This window comes from Scyliorhinus canicula, chromosome 5 (genome assembly GCF_902713615.1).
Source record: "Scyliorhinus canicula chromosome 5, sScyCan1.1, whole genome shotgun sequence".
NCBI classification, from domain to species: domain Eukaryota; kingdom Metazoa; phylum Chordata; class Chondrichthyes; order Carcharhiniformes; family Scyliorhinidae; genus Scyliorhinus; species Scyliorhinus canicula.
The window spans coordinates 62,051,313-62,068,991 of record NC_052150.1 but is presented as its reverse complement, the minus strand read 5'-3'; the positions used below and the strand labels follow the sequence as shown (position 1 = coordinate 62,068,991).

At 42.0% G+C, this 17,679-nt stretch overlaps 1 protein-coding gene across 4 annotated transcripts in view; it reads left to right on the top strand.

Moving 5' to 3' along the window:
- The window catches only part of LOC119966020 (triple functional domain protein), a 684,537-nt gene extending 667,102 nt beyond the window's left edge, over window positions 1–17,435 (top strand). For all 4 annotated transcript variants that reach the window (XM_038797164.1, XM_038797162.1, XM_038797163.1 and 1 more), the window contains 2 exons: window positions 13,596–13,734; window positions 15,915–17,435. In XM_038797164.1, the coding sequence (XP_038653092.1) occupies window positions 13,596–13,734; window positions 15,915–16,457 (682 nt within the window). In that variant the 3' untranslated portion in view covers window positions 16,458–17,435. The remainder of the gene's footprint in view (window positions 1–13,595; window positions 13,735–15,914) is intronic.
- Window positions 17,436–17,679: the final 244 nt, after the last annotated feature.

The following is a 17,679-nucleotide window of genomic DNA, read 5'->3' as shown; positions in this document are numbered from 1 at the left end:
CTCACTGGCCTGGAGTTCCCTGGATTATCCTTGCTACCCTTCTTAAACAAAGGAACAACATTGGCTATTCTCCAGTCCTCCGGGACATCACCTGAAGACAGTGAGGATCCAAAGATTTCTGTCAAGGCCTCAGCAATATCCTCTCTTGCCTCCTTCAGTATTCTGGGGTAGATCCCAACAGACCCTGGGGACTTATCCACCTTAATATTTTTCAAGACGCCCAACACCTCGTCTTTTTGGATCTCAATGTGACCCAGGCTATCTACACACCCTTCGCCAGACTCAACATCCACCAATTCCTTCTCTTTGATGAATACTGATGCAAAGTATTCATTTAGTACCTCACCCATTTCCTCTGGCTCCACACATAGATTCTCTCCCCCACCCCCTCCTGTCCTTCAGTGGGCCAACCCTCTCCCTGGCTACCCTCTTGCTTTTTATGTACGTGTAAAAAGCCTTGGGATTTTCCTTAACCCTATTTGCCAATGACTTTTCGTGACCCCTTTTAGCTCTCCTGACTCCTTGTTTAAGTTCCTTCCTTCTTTCCTTGTATTTCACATAAGCTTGGTCTGTTCCCAGCCTTCTAGCCCTGACAAATGCTTCCTTTTTCTTTTTGACGAGGCCTACAATATCTCTTGTTATCCAAGGATCGCGAAATTTGCCGTATTTATCCTTCATCCACACAGGAACATGCCGGTCCTGAATTCCTTTCAACAGACATTTGAAAGCCTCCCACATGTCAGATGTTGATTTACCCTCAAACATCCGCCCCCGATCTATGTTCTTCAGTTACCGCCTAATATTGTTATAAATTAGCTTTCCCCCAATTTAGCACATTCACCCTCGGACCACTCTTATCCTTGTCCACCAGCACTTTAAAACTTACTGAATTGTGGTCACTGTTCCCGAAATGCTCCCCTACTGAAACTTCTACCACCTGGTCGGGCTCATTCCCCAATACCAGGTCCAATACAGCCCCTTCCCTAATTGGACTATCTACATATTGTTTTAAGAAGCCCTCCTGGATGCTCCTTACAAACTCTGCCCTGTCCAAGCCCTTAGCACTAAGTGAAACCCAGTCAATACTGGGGAAATTAAAGTCTCCCATCACAACAATCCTGTTGCTTTTACTCCTTTTCAAAATCTGTCTACCTATCTGTACCTCTATCTCCTGCTAGCTGTTGTGTGGCCTATAGTAAACCCCCAACATTGTGACTGCACCCTTCTTATTCCTGATCTCTACCCATATAGCCTTGCTGCCCTCTGAGGTGTTATCCCGCAGTACAGCTGGGATATTCTCCCTAACCAGTAGCGCAACTCCTCCGCCCCTTTTACCTCCCCCTCTATCCTGAAACATATATCTGGAACATTTAAATCCTGGTATGTTTAGCTGCCAATCCTGTCCTTCCTTCAACCAGGTCTCTGTAATAGCACAACATCATAGTTCCAAGTACTAATCCAAGCTCTAAGTTCATCTGCCTTACCTGTTATACTTGCATTAAAACATATGCACTTCAGGCCACGAGTCCCGCTGTTTTCAGCAACATCTCCCTGTCTGCTCTTCCTCAGAGCCATAGTGGCCCTATTTCCCAGTTCTCCCTCAATTTTTTCACCATCTGACCTATTGCTCCAGTACCCATTGCCTGCCATACTAGTTTAAACTCTCCCGTGTGACACTAGCAAACCTCGTGGCCAGGATATTTATGCCTCTCCAGTTTACAACAGTCTGCTAATCTAATTACTCCCTTGACCCCATCCCACCCTCCACCCAGACATACACAAGACAGACACTCGGTAGGGGTAGGAAAGGATCAAAATAATGGGGATTAAACTGGGAATGAAAGATCATCGTAGATCATAGAATTTACAGTGCAGAAGGAGGCCATTTGGCCCATCGAGTCTGCACCAGCTCTTGGAAAGAGCACCCTACTCAAGCCCATGCCTCCACCCTATCCCAGTAACCCCACTTAACCTTTTTGGACAGTAAGGCCAATTTAGCACGGCCAATCCACCTAACCTGCATCTTTGGCATGTGGGAGGAAATCGGAGCACCCGGAGGAAACCCACACAGACACGGGGAGAATGTGCAAACTCCGCATAGTGACCCAAGCCAGGAATCGAACCTGGGACCCTGGAGCTGTGAAGCAATTGTGCTAACCTCTGTGCTACCCTGCGAAGATGATTATCTTTGTCACTGAGTTGGTGGTCTTTGTAGGTGGCGATCTTCTCAGAATGTGAGGAGTTGAAAACCATTGGTTGTTTTTATCTTTTAGTATCCACCTTCAATTAAACCTCACAGGTTGCAGGATTTTTTCTGGAGAGTCAGTGAAGCAGTTGAGGCTTCTTCATTAAATGTTTTTAAGGTAAAGATAGATAGTTTGAAGAATTAAGGGTTATGGTGTTTGGGCCGGAAAGTGTAGCTGAGTCCACAAAAGATCAGCCATGATCCCATTGAATGGCGGAGCAGGTTCGAGGGGCCAGATGGCCTACTCCTGCTCCTAGTTCTTATGTCACCTTTACTTGTACAGGCCCTCACCAGATGGATTCTCAGTCTCACTGAGATAATATTAGAATTCTCTACATGAGAGTTTACAGAATGTTCACCGTCCACTCTGCCTTTCAACTGCTTGTCTGGCGATTAAAACCCCCTCCAGCCCGGCGTACAAAGGTTTACCTTCTGATGGAACCTTTATGCAGGGTTTCTGGCTGTGGTATAGAGAGAGAGAGAAGGGCCTGGTCTTCAGGAGAGATATCAGACTGTGCCTTTCCCAGCCTTTCAGACAAAGGATTAAACTTTCACAGGCCTGGCTACTGCTTGCAGTCATTCAACCACAAATTACCTTTGCAGGTCTGGCTGGAGAGACTGCCTGCAACAGTTCAATCACAAGTTACTTTCAGAGGCCTGGGTACTGCTTGTAGTCTTTCAATCAGAAGGTAAACCTTCGTACGCCGGGCTGGAGAGGGTTTTAATCGCCAGATTTCCCTCGTAGAACCTGCCCACTCCAAGGTTTAACTGAATTAAAATGGAGATTGATGTCCTTCCAGAACCTTCTGAAGGCTCTACCAATCAACATCGAGAATTGGATAAGTGTGGAATTCCAGAAGAACTGATTGGCTGCTAGTCAAGTCCATCAAAATGGCATCATGGGACCCTGCCACATAGCACACTTGATCGAGGGGAGTGCTTGGGTCAATTCAAATGACACATTAGACAGGGGGTGGGTGTTTCAGTTTAAACCTAAAGCCTGCAGTATTGAAGCAACCATTAAAACAGGAATCAAAAAGGGAAACAAGGGTCAGACAAGGGTTTAAAAGAGGTTCCTTACAATAGTAAGAAAAACCCACCAGTAAAGATTTTGAACTTGTAATATACCTAGGACAAAAGTTCAGCACAGTATCGTGGGCCAAAGGGCCTGTTCAGTGCTGTATTTATCTATATCTCTATACCTCCAGGACTTTTGCTGCAGTGTGGAATTGCTGCAAGAAAATCCACAGAAGTGTACTCAACAAAACAAAATCCTGCTTGCATTGGAAATTTTTCAAATTCTTTTAAGCTTTCCAAAAATACATCATCCCGGATGCATTCACAGTTTGGTCTTTCAGCCAGGTTTTTTCATTTAGTTTGCTATTGGTATGATATAATCACCATCTGTTTATTTTTTTAAAGTAAAGATTTCTTCTAGTGCCACTTATATCTTCATCAAAAGAATGGGTTTGTTCAGCCACGGAAAACAGTCATTGAGAACAGTCTGATCTCTAGGCCATATCGCCGCATATTGCAAGAAGAACAGGAGAAGGCTGAAATTTATATGCCCAGTAAAACTAGATTACTAAAATCTTCCTAAATGCCCTTTGATGATATTTAATCATGTTTTATTTGCCATTCTCCATTTTATCATGGTCAATTGAATCATAGAATTTACATAGTAACATAGAACATACAATGCAGAAGGAGGCCATTCAGCCCATCGAGTCTGCACCAGCCCTCTTAAGCCCTCACTACCACCCTATCCCCGTAACCCAATAACCCCTCCTAACCTTTTTGGACACTATGGGAAATTTAGCATGGCCAATCCACCTAACCTGCATGTCTTTGGACTGTGGGAGGAAACAGGAGCACCCGGAGGAAACCCACGCAGACACGGGGAGAATATGCAGACTCCGCACAGACAGTTACTCAGCGGGGAATCGAACTTGGGACCGTGGCGCTGTGAAGACACAGTGCTACCCACTTGTGCTACCAAAGAGTCACATTAACTGAATGTTAATGTTTGGACCATTTGCAGCAGGGGAGAGTGGCATTAACATGATCAAAGGCCCTGTCTGACTGTTGAAGTCTCAGTAGGGATCAAGGTGAGGAACAGAATAGAAGTATTCTTCAATTGGCAACTGAAAGACAACAACTGGATTGATGGAATCTCGAAGAGACTACTCTCTACCCTAGCTTCACTGAGGCATCCCTGGAGATCATTCCGCAGCCAGAAATATTGTTGTGAGAGGTTAGGAGGAAGAAACCTGACTCTGAAGTCAGGCAGGCAGGTGGCTGAGGAGCTGAAAAGCTGTTCCCTCGTTCATGGGCAGCACGGTAGCATTGTGAATAGCACAATTGCTTCACAGCTCCTGGGTCCCGGGTTCGATTCCGGCTTGGGTCACTGTCTGTGTGGAGTCTGCACATCCTCCCCGTGTGTGCATGGGGTTCCTCCGGGTGCTCCGGTTTCCTCCCACAGTTCAAAGATGTGCAGGTTAGGTGATTTGGCCATGATAAATTGCCCTTAGTGTTGGGTGGGGTTATGGGGATAGGGTGGAGGTGTTGACCTTGGGTAGGGTGCTCTTTCCAAGAGCCGGTGCTGACTCGATGGGCCAAATGGTCTCCTTCTGCACTGTAAATTCTATGATACATTATAGATGCAATGCCACAAGATGTTCAATTATATTATCAAAGCTGGAAAAGTGGATTGAATTCAGCTAGTTGTGATGTTGTTCTCCTGTTCCATTCTGTACCCATGTAGGCCAAAGTATTTTTTTCGTTTTTTTATAAATTTAAGAATACCCAACTTTTTTTCCCAATTAAGAGGTAATTTAGCATGGCCAACCCACCTAGCCTGTACACCTGCACATCTTTGGGCTGAGACCCACACAAACATGGGGAGAATGTGCAAACTCCACACAGACAGTGACCCGGGGCCAGGATCGAACCTGGGGCCTCAGCGCTGTGAGACAGCAGTACTAACCACTGTGCCACCGTGCTCCTCCCCCCCCCCCCCCCCCCCCCCCCCCGTTTTGTTCCCATCCTTGCTTATGGCAATATATCTTGTAACTTTGTTGCATTATTCTCTAAAATGCAAAATCTCAATAAGTGTACATTTTTTTAAAAAGCTGAAAAAGTGAACAATATGTCATATTCAAGTGTCAAACCCTCTCGTTCTGACTTCACCAGCCTTCTCACACAGAGGACTCCTCAGAGCAACATACTTTGCAGATCCACCTCATCCCTCACTCTCGAGGCACTTGCTCAAGAGTCAGCAGGTCATGTTGCAGTTGTATCGGACTTTGGTTAGGCCTAATTTGGAATACTGCGTGCAGTTCTGGTCGCCACATTACCAGAAAGATGTGGATGCTTTAGAGAGGGTGCAGAGGAGGTTCACCAGGATGTTGCCTGGTATGGAGGGTGCTAGCTATGAAGAAAGGTTGAGTAGATTAGGATTGTTTTCATTGGAAAGACAGAGGTTGAGGGGAGACCTGATTGAGGTCTACAAAATTATGAGAGGTATGGATAGCAACAAGCTTTTTCCAAGAGTGAGAGGGGAAAAGCTTAAGGGAGATTTGCATGGAAAGTTTTTTACGCAGAGGGTGGTGGGTGCCTGGAATGCTTTGCCAGCGGAGGTGGTAGAGGCAGGTACGATACAGTAGTCCCCCGTTTTAACGCGGGTGTTGGGGTCCAAGACAGCCACCCGCGTTGCATCCGAGCCGCGGATATCCACGATGGGGGTTTTTTGGCTCTGCAACTTTTTTTTTGGATCGGAAGCATTGGATAAAACCTTCGATCAGAGTTCTGATAAGAACTTACTTTAGTTGACTGCAGAATTATTATATTATGCTACCATAAGTTAAATATAAGTTAAAGCAAGAAAGTAGCACTTCTAAATTTATTTAAAAATTATGCATGCGCTTCCCATTGTGAGTCTACAGGGGGCGGGGGGAGAGATCAGACCCCCGTAGACTCACAATGGGAAGCGCATGCATAGATTTTTAAATAAATTTAGAAGTGCTACTTTCTTACTTTAACTTATATTTAACTTATGGTAGCATAATGTAATAATTCTGCAGTCAACTAAAGTAAGTTTCTAACCCACAGAAACTTACCAGGAACACTCCTCTCTCACTGAATCACCCTCCAATCAGCCGGCAGTGTCAATTTCAGCAGCCGGCTCACTATAGATTTTTAAATAAATTTAGAAGTGCTACTTTCTTACTTTAACTTACATTATGCTACCATAAGTTAAATATAAGTTAAAGTAAGAAAGTAGCACTTCTAAATTTATTTAAAAATCTATGCATTTATTTCAAAATCTATCTCTCCCCCCGCCTCCCCATAGACTCACAATGGGAGGCGCATGCATAGATTTTTAAATAAATTTAGAAGTGCTACTTTCTTACTTTAACTTACATTATGCTACCATAAGTTAAATATAAGTTAAAGTAAGAAAGTAGCACTTCTAAATTTATTTAAAAATCTATGCATGCGCCTCCCATTGTGAGTCTACGGGGAGGCGGGGGGGAGAGATAGATTTTGAAATAAATGCATAGATTTTTAAATAAATTTAGAAGTGCTACTTTCTTACTTTAACTTACATTATGCTACCATAAGTTAAATATAAGTTAAAGTAAGAAAGTAGCACTTCTAAATTTATTTAAAAATCTATGCATGCGCCTCCCATTGTGAGTCTACGGGGAGGCGGGGGGAGAGATAGATTTTGAAATAAATGCATAGATTTTTAAATAAATTTAGAAGTGCTACTTTCTAGGGCAGCACGGTGGCCTAGTGGTTAGCACAACCGCCTCACGGCGCTGAGGTCCCAGGTTCGATCCCGGCTCTGGGTCACTGTCCATGTGGAGTTTGCACATTCTCCCCGTGTCTGCGTGGGTTTCGCCCCCACAACCCAAAAATGTGCAGAGTAGGTGGATTGGCCACGCTAAATTGCCCCTTAATTAGAAAAAATAATTGGCTAATCTAAATTTTAAAAAAAAAAGAAGTGCTACTTTCTTACTTTAACTTATATTTAACTTATGGTAGCATAATGTAATAATTCTGCAGTCGACTAAAGTAAGTTTCTAACCCACAGAAACTTACCAGGAACGCTGCTCCTCTCTCACTGAATCTCCCTCCAATCAGCCGGCAGTGTCAATTTCAGTGGCCGGCTCACTTTGATCCGGAGAGGGAAGCTGACAGTTGGGGTCCATAAGCCCCCCCGCCGTATATCGCGAACCTCGGTATTGCGGAGCGCGGTATAACGGGGGACTACTGTAGCATCATTTAAGATGCATCTGGACAGATATATGAACGGGTGGGGAACAGAGAGAAGTAGACCTTGGAAAATAGGCAACAGGTTTAGATAAAGGATCTAGATCGGCGCAGGCTGGGAGGGCCGAAGGGCCTGTTCCTGTGCTGTAATTTTCTTTGTTGTTCTTCTAACACCAGGTTAAAGTCCAACAGGTTTGTTTCAAACCTGATGGCCATCAAAATTGGTCACAAAACCAATGGCCTGGTGGCCAATCAAAACTGTAGTCCTGTAGAAAAAGTTTAATCCCTTAAGTGTTCATTAAGTTGTGCAAACAAACAGCCATGTATTCAGGAACCACATCAACCTCTTAAAATGAGCAATCACTCCCCTGAGTAGCTTTGTCAACAAAGCTAGTGCAGTAACAGATTTTGGAATGCCCCCAAGCTTCATAATGGTCAGAGCTATCAACATAAGCTTTCAGCTCCAGACTCCACTGAACTTGAAAGACTATTAATAGCAGGCTTCTCCCATTGGTCACAAGCTCTCCATGGAGTTACATTGTTTGAGCTTCCTAAACTCCACCAGCACACAAAAGTAACATGGGGAAGGAAATTTAAATTTACCGTGGTCTTTGCAATAGCGATCCAACTTCAGAAGAGATGCATGTGTGATTTGCATCCTAGGCCTGCCCAACTCATGAAAAGGCCAAATCAAAATAGTGCGAACGTGGGGAGACAAAGGAAATTTGCTTATGCCGTCAAAATAAGTCCGAATTTCAGGTTTCCTTAACCTGTATTGGGAGACAAAGATCCAGCCAAAGTCTCTGTACTTTCATAAGGGAAGGGAGTTAATGTTTTTGGACTCTCCACTTTATTTCAAAGCTCCATTGTCGAGTCATACCCATTGTTAACTGTCACCTGTCAAGTGGCCTTCAGTCTTGAGGGGAATGGTATGACATAAAAGACCAGCGGTGGGTATCAATGAGAGAGATGGATTGTTGACTGTGGGACTGCTTTGTGCTGGGGGCTAGGTGTCGGCACAGTAGATTTAGAATGAATGTGCCTCAAATTTGCCGAAAGGTTCCTGAGTGATTCTGTCCCATACATCCCTAGCCAATTTGCAGCTGCTAGTACCTAGGTCACATTAGGCTCTCTCTCTTTGTTCTCCTCTGAAGATGCACATTTCTCATCCTGTAGCTCCAATCCTCTCCTGTGCTGTGCGAGTCACTGCCGACCACTGTGTTCCTGAACACCCTGAGAGGTGCATACAGAAGGGCATTCCCCAGATCTGATCCGGCACATCTTCAGCATCATGATCACTTGCTCAATGACCATTCTTGTATTCATGTGACTGTTATCAGCCATGTCCTTAGAGGTATAACACTTGCCTCCAAGAAATTACCCCCTAACTCTGCCTTGGAGGTACAAATATCTGCGTCAGACTTAACCACCACAGAATTAAGGTTTCATGGTAACTTCATGAGTATCTTGCACAAATGTGCATGATGGTTGCACATCTGCTGAACATTAATGGAGTAGAGTCCTCGTCAATTGATAAATACAGCTGGTTAATCTGAAGATGCCTTGAATATCATATGTATGCAGCATTTGTTTCCTGCAGCGGTAGATGGCCTCTGAATCCGACTCTCATCAGTAGCCAAGCAGATGTAATTGGTAACCTGGGCAAACGTGACATCGGGCAGCACGGTAGCATTGTGGATAGCACAATTGCTTCACAGCTCTAGGGTCCCAGGTTCAATTCCGGCTTGGGTCACTGTCTGTGCGGAGTCTGCACATCCTCCCTGTGTGTGCGTGGGTTTCATCCGGGTGCTCCGGTTTCCTCCCATAGCCCAAAGATGTGCAGGTTAGGTGGATTGGCCATGATAAATTGCCCTTAGTGTTGGGTGGGGCTGCTGGTTTATGGGGATAGGGTGGAGGTGTTGACCTTGGGTAGGGTGCTCTTTCCAAAAGCCGGTGCAGACTCGATGGGCCGAATGGCCTCCTTCTGCACTGTAAATTCTATGATCAATATTCTCAGGGTACATTTGTACGCAGCAGATTGAGGTGTTCTGCAGCTTTCACCAGTATAAGGAGCCAGAGGTTGAGGGCTTCTGGCATGGCATGTGTACTTGGCAGAAAGTCTTGATCCAGGAGACTGCAAATTTCAGCATTGACCTGTTATAAAAATCAACCTGAGGCATTGATGCTTCGCTTCTGCCTGTACACCCTGAGTTAGGGTAAATATATCCTGCAAACTGGAGCTCTGTGTTCATCCCCTCTATCATGTGAAGGGGCAGTTGATTGAAGAGTTGCTGCTGTTCCTGCTCATGTTACTCTTGCTGCTGGTGGTGTTGCTGATGCTGGTCTGTTCCTCAGCAGGGGTCTAAGATGGAGCTGCATAAGCTGATCCCATGTTGCTGTGAAGGCTTTGTCTGAAACAAAAACAAATTATTGTCAATTTACCAGTCTTTCAGCTATCTTTGAGACCTTACCCTCGTTTATCTTGAAAGTTAACGGACAGTTTAAATGAAATGAAAATCGCTTATTGTCACAAGTAGGCTTCAAATGAAGTTACTGTGAAAAGCCCCTAGTCGCCACATTCCGGCGCCTGTTTGGGGAGGCTGGTACGGGAATTGAACCGTGCTGCTAGCCTGCCTTGGTCTGCTTTCAAAGCCAGCGACTTAGCCCTGTGCTAAACAGCCCCTAAAGCGTAACTGTTTATGACCCAATATTCTCAACACCTTCCTGTGACTTCGGAGACTACCAGTCTAACCACTGTAAGCACAGTGTGAACATCTTGCACCTTATTCTTTTAGCAGCGACGTCTCACAGGCCGGTTATTACGCAGACTTGAAAACAGGTCACATGATCCTAAATTAAAGACACAGTCCCATAACGGAAACAATACAGGCATTTGTAAATATGTGTATCAAAACTGACTGATTCGTAGGAGTCTGGAGGAAATAATTTAATTCAGCACCCATAAGTTGATATGAAGGCATCTCTTTCAGCAACAACAATAACTTGGATTTAGATATCACATTTAATGCAGTAAAGTTTCTGCCCTTGACATACGTGTCTGCCAATTGCCTCGCACAATTCTGAAGCAGAAATTAGATTGAGACACAGTAATTAGGGTTTGGATTGATAACATTTTGCATTGTTCAGTAATTGAGCAAAATACACTACCCCGTTATTCTGTTGCGAAGTGTCTAATACTCAGTTGGATCTTGTGCATGTGAAAATAACAGATGGTAGCTGCATCACAAGGAAGTGTGTATATTTTAGATGGAAGCAACAACTATCTGCCAAAATAACCGGTTTGATTATTAATTGTTTTACATTTTATCCCAAATAGATATCCGGTAAAGTAAAAACCTGTGTCTGCATGCAAAGCAATTCATATTTTTATTTGCCAAAGCAAAATATTGCAGGTGCTGGAAATGTGAAATAAAAAAAGAAAATGCTAGAAATACCCAGCAAGTCAAGCAGCATCTTTGGACAGAGAAACTGAGTAAACATTTCAGTTTTGTGACCTTTCCTCGTGAACTGTCAGACTTGCTGAGTAATTACAGCATTTTCTGTTTAATACAGATTTCGTGTCTGATTACTAAAAACACATCTGTGATAAAAACACAATTGCTTTCAATGATTCTATTCAGGAAAAATATATAAGTATTTTGTTTATATATATTATGTAGCCTTTAAATTAAAAGAAACACTAATTTACATTAGCTTTAGAAGTGTGTTTTCAGTGAAGTAACATGAACACAATGTTACCAATTCCATACAGTGCAGTAAATACCTAGGAACAAACTGCAAGACTACTGTAATCCAGTAATGCAACACAGATAATAAATCTGTAAACTTGGTTTGAGCAGCTTATTACCATCATCTGAATTCCTGCTGCCATGATTTTAAACTTCCAAAAATAGTTGATGTTATCATTATGTGGCTGGATGTTGAGCTTAATCGGAGTTTTGAGATGGAATCAAACACACTTTTTAACCAAAACAACATACAACTTTGACAGATAGTGAGTTTCTGGTCCAGATCGGGCAGGAGGTTTGGCATATGCTTTCTTTCTTCTTTTTCTTCTTCTCCGTGTCCCAACTTTTCGCAACTTCTTGAACCACTCGAGTATTGGATCACAATTTTCCTTAAGAGTTCTTCTCCTCTGCCTAACAGCACTGACGTCCTCCAAAGTCTCTTACTTCCTACCCTTTTTCAGGGGTAGACCTGAATGGATTATTGGCAAGGCCTTTTCATCCCAACAAGATTTACTTGATTGCACAATAGCCTATAAAATGTTGAGTTCTTCATCTAAACCTGGGATTGAGAAGCTCATCTTTAATGGCATTCACCTACCATTAGTTTCTTAAACCTTGAGATGTACCTTCTGCTCTAGATCAATCAGGCCATGGCTTTCCATTATCATTTCCTTATCTCACCCAAGGCTGTTCCCCAAAGCCAGTTTCATTGCCCGAAGAAACATTCCGCCATCGGCCTTCAAAGCTAACTTGTAGAAATATCATCAATTTGTTTCTGGCCTTTCACCATTTATTTATGTCCAAAGCTGCTCATAATAGCTGTGAATGAACTATATATAATGGCTATTCAATCTATATATTCCAATTCCTTATCAGGCTGTTGAACCACAGTATTGTTCAATAAAGTAATTTGTATTCTCCTTCCACACACTAATTAACTTATGTCCCAGCAGGGTCCTAATTAAGAAAGGTTGAATGAAAAGCCCAGTGTAGCTTTGTAATGTGGTTGTTTGTGTGACGTACCAGTTGCTCCCTCTCAATCACTGAAGCATTGTCTGGCATGGGCCCCTTCTCGAGCTTGGGACAGCTGTCATCATCTAAGAATAACAATTGCACGGATAAAAGTAGCTAGACCTTATGCAGTTTGCAGTCTGTATGGGTTATTCCTAAATTCTAACACTGGTGTCATATGTACAGTGTATGGTGTGAGGAAAAGATTATGATGTTTTTATGTCAGCAGTAACTCTTAGATGTAACTTTTCAAGTTGGCTGTGCCATTTTGTTAAATGTAACAGCACTTCATCTTCTAATTCCAACTTTCCTACTGTTTCAGCAATTACTTTAATTCCCTTATTTCCTTCGTAACTATCTACCTCCCTTTTGAACAAGATTTGAGGTAAAACATTCCACATTCTCACAACGTTCTGTGTGAAAAATCTTTTCCTGGATTCACTTTTAACTGCAGATTTGTTCGAATTTTACGGTTATATTATCTTGTCATGGACATGGAAAAAAGTTATTTCCTACCTGTCATGTCAATTCCTTTCACTATTTTAAGCTCAGATAATTCCTTCATCAATAGGCAATATAACCCAAATTTATCCAGTCTCTTTTTATAATCATGTCCCTGAGACCTGTGTATCATCTGCTGAGCCATTGCTGATCTTCCTTCAAGCTGTAGATGTTGATGCCAAATGTTGGAGTGTGGTACTCTCAACTCAAGACTGTACTGTGTATTTTTCTATTACATTTTCTTAACTTATTTATGATTATTGGTTTTAAATAATAGTTGTGAAAGTTTGCTCATATTTGCACTGTCTCAGTTTAATTGAGAAGGTAAAAATATTAGGAAATCACAAATACAAAAAATGTGATGTTCAATAAAAAGTTATAAAACGAGGTGTATAGAACAGATTAAGTCTAGAATTTTGTTTTTATTATAAATTTGCATGTTATAATTGAGGTAATATGGTAGCTTATGCAAACTGCAGCTAAATGTCCTTAAGGTTATTTGATCACATCTCATTGCTGCTGTCAGTAGACCTTGCTGTGCATAAGTTGTCAGCCATATTTCACTACAACAGTGACTCCACTTCAGAAGTACTTCACTGGCTCTAATGTATTTTGGGACATTTTGATGCCCTGAAAGGCACTGTAGAAATGCTAGTTTGCTATTTTATTATTTTGTTTAAAATGCCTTACTTAAACGAGTTTAGAAACTGGAGAGACATGTTGAGGTGTAATAAATCAGGATCAATTGAGGGGAAAGACATTTTGTTTTTAAATGATTCTATCACCATGCTCACAAAAGTTTTATTTTTCAGAGCAGACCACGGTCGCCTTCTCAACTACATAATAGAGTGGGGGAATTTGACTGAAGAGAAGGTGACATCGTATCTCAGAGAAACTCTGGAAGCTGTGCAGTATTTACACCACTGCAGAATAGCTCACCTAGATATAAAGGTTGGTGAGACTAGCTCACTCTTAACAACTTTGTAAAATTCATACTTCTGAAAGAGTGGTGTGTTTTTACTAACACATCACACTGCCATTACTGACATATGTTGCGAATAATAAGAAAAACTTAATTCTTTCACTTTGAATTTTTATAATGTGTCAGATTTGTATAAAGCATATTGGAACATGCTGTGGACTGGTAGGATATAGGGTAACACTTTTAGTTGTTAACCTCAACCATAAATTATGCATAAATATTAAGTGGAGGCCAGGTGCTTCTTGCAAGAAAAAAGGGAAACCAGAAGAAGCATCTCTCAAATCAATCTGGACTACCTGCCGGTAACTAATTTGGAGAGGCAATGGCGGTGACTTGTGTTCCATCGGGCGGCATGGTGGCACAGTAGTTAGCACTGCTGCTTCACAGCTCCAGAGACCCAGGTTCAATTCCGGCCTCGGGTGACTGTCTGTGTGGAGTTTGCACTTTCTCCCCGTGCCTGCGTGGGTTTCATCCCTGTGCTCTGGTTTCCACCCACAGTCCAAAGATGTGCAGGTTAGGTGGATTGGCCATGTTAAATTGCCCCATGTTAGGTGGGGTTCCGGGGGTAGGGTGGAGGCATGGGCTTAAGGAGGGTGCTCTTTCCAAGGGCCAGTGCAGACTCGATGGGCCAAATGATTTCCTTCTGCACTGGAAATTCTATGATCTCATTTAGAAATACTACATGGCACAGTAAGCCAGTGAAAAATGCACGAAAATAATAAATGGATTACAAAAAAATTAATATCTGATCTATGTTTTGTAATCCAATTGCAAAATTTACTGAAATAACAATATCATTAAAGCAATTGAAAATATGGTATTTAGACTTCCTATTCAGGCTGTATTTCACAATGTTGAAACCCAACAACATTTATGGTTATTTATGTGCAAATCGAGCCGCAACATCTAGCGGATGCGCACAACAGAGATAAAAGTTAAATCTGGAAATTGATGCCCAAGCTGCAGTGCTCCTAAGTGAATTGCAAAAAAATGGCATCTCACTAACTGGCTCATATTGTATATACAGACTAAACTCACCGCTAAAGTAATTACTTTTTCTTTTTACTCTTCAGTAAGTCTTAATACCAGACTACTTCCCTGGCACTGAAAATTAACTTTTAGAAGTGTGGAGCTTAATTCCTTAAGCTTGTAGTTATCGTGGAGATTTTAAATGAACATTTTATTCAACTTTTTCTCTGTGAGCTTTTGTCTCTCTCTCACTTTCAATTCAGTATTCCTTTCCCTCCATTTTGCCTTACTTGTCTAATTTGACATTGAATTCACCGTTCAAACTTACACTTCTTGGTTCTGATGCTACACTTAACAATTCTTTATTCTGATTTGTTATGACCAGGTGAGGAGAGATTGAAAGACTCCCCTCTTTGACCACAATAGGCTTTTATAAAACTAAATGGATATAGAATCCCTACAGTACAGAAAGAGACCATTTGGCCCATCGGGTCTGCACCAACCCTTTGGAAGACCACTCTACCTCGGCCCAATCCCCTGACCTGAGCCTCACCCTAAGGGGCAATTTAGCATGTCCAATCCACCTAACCTGCACATCTTTGGACTGTGGGAGGAAATCGGAGCACCCTTGCTGACACGGGGAGAAAGTGCAAACTCCACACTGTGATCCTAAGTAACTGGAATGTGGCATTAGTCTTTTTTTTAAATCAGTTGGGGATTTCCAGCTGGTAAATTCAAAAATCAACTTTTGATTTAAAGCATGGCTTCACGGCAGATTGGTCAAGGAGCTTGCCCTGTTTACACAGGTCCCAGGTGCCCTGTAGAGGTTGCTGCACCATTTCTCTGTTCTGCTGACACCAATTTGCTGTGCAAAACATCCATACAAAATCTATAGTCAGGTGGAACTCTAATCAAAGTTCATTGCTCACAGCAAAATCTGGTCTAGTATTTCCATTTTGAATCCTACCATTTAATGGAGCAGCTGGTAATCCAGTATTACTGCATTTTCCCTTCTCCGTCAGTACTATTTATATAGTTAAAAATTAAAACTATATTTTGTTAGCGCTAATGATATCACATCTCATAATAGTAACACTTGTTAAATGATTCCTTTAGTGAGTTATTGGTGTGTTTGTGAGTTATCAATTACTAATCTGTTCTATGTTTCCATCACTTAAAGCCAGAAAATGTGCTGGTGGATCACAGCAAAGCCAAACCACTCATCAAGCTTGCTGATTTTGGGGATACCATGCAGCTAACCACAACATATTACACCCATCAGTTGCTGGGAAACCCTGAGTTTGCAGCTCCAGAAATTATTTTGGGAAATTCTGCCTGTCTTGCATCAGATACATGGAGTGTTGGGGTACTTGCCTATGTCCTTCTCAGTGGCGTGTCTCCTTTTTTGGACGAGAGTGTAGAAGAAACCTGTTTGAACATTTGTCGATTGGACTTCAGCTTTCCTGACGACTACTTCAGAGGGGTCAGTCAAGCTGCCAAAGATTTTGTTTGTTTCTTACTCCAGGGAGATCCAAATAAACGTCCCTCAGCTGCAATGTGCCTTCAGGATCCTTGGCTGCAGCCAGGTGTCAACAGGGATACTGAAACTCTAAACACGACAAGACTGACTTCATTTATTGAACGGCGCAAACACCAGAATGATGTTCGGCCAGTTGGTAGTATCAAGAACTTCTTACAAAGTAGACTCTTATCAAGAGTGTGACCCTAACGTGGAGATTATTTTGCTCATTCTCTTTCACCTGCCAATAAGTTTGGAGACTGTGTCTTCAGCCAGTCAGCTGTTGACGAGAAATAAAACTGACAGCAGATCAGCTGCTTCAGACGTGTGTTATTGTATGGAATTGCATGCCAAGGAACCATGCACAAACAGTACTTGGGATTCAGTGCCATCCATGCAATGCAAAGCTGGTGGGGAGGACTGCACAAGCTCTGCACAACCAGCTGGATTCTCACTATTTTGACAGTATTTCGGTTCTGATCACAGGAAACCATTTTTCACACATTGCCTAGGAAAATTTAGAGAAGAATAATTGTTGTTATTGTATTTAATTAAACTCGCTGGACTTTGAAACATTTAATTATGTGATTTAAAAATTAGCCAACAAAGAACAAGGTTTTTTTTTTATTCTTTCCTCCTTGACTGATTTTAATCAAGACAGCCACTGAATATGATCTCCAGTGAAATGTCTGATTTTTACTGGTCATAAAGCTTTCCAATTGCGTCACCAATGTATTTAAATTATAATCCCTTGCATTTAGCCAGATATGGCTCAGATTTTTACTGCTGCAGTTGAACCATGGACCTTTTGCGTATAATAGAAATAAATTGTGTTGCTCTGATTATATATAAGCCTTACTTGTATAAAGACCGTTATCTGCCTTCAGTCTGTATTTTTAATGCTGGTATGCCATTCTGATACCTTTTCCACAAACACCCCCAGGTGGAAAGGTAAATGCTCTTTTATTTCTGCAGGGGGATTTTGGAATTGCACCTGCCAATCTGATTGCAGAGCAGTTAAGGAGGAATATGTACTGTAAATGCACTCATTGTATTTTATGTTTTAATTCATATCATGTGCAATGTTGTGGCTTTAACATTTTATGCAACTCTATTTATGAAGACTTCTGTTGTACCTGTAATAAATATTAAAGAAAAGCACGTACTTTGTACTGCAAGCTACACGGTCGTTTGATTTCTTTATCGCATTGATCTTTTGAAAAAGTATTTGACTACTAGGACCTGCATCACAAACTAATCATTGTGGAACATGCACAAACAATGAACCAAACCCAGTATTTTTTCAGCTACGCAGTATGTTTATATCAAACAAAAACGTGTACTGTAGGGCCTCAAGAAATAAACCTATGAGAGAAGGAAAATGGGAACTCAAAACTGGATGTATTGTCACGTCAACCTCACATTA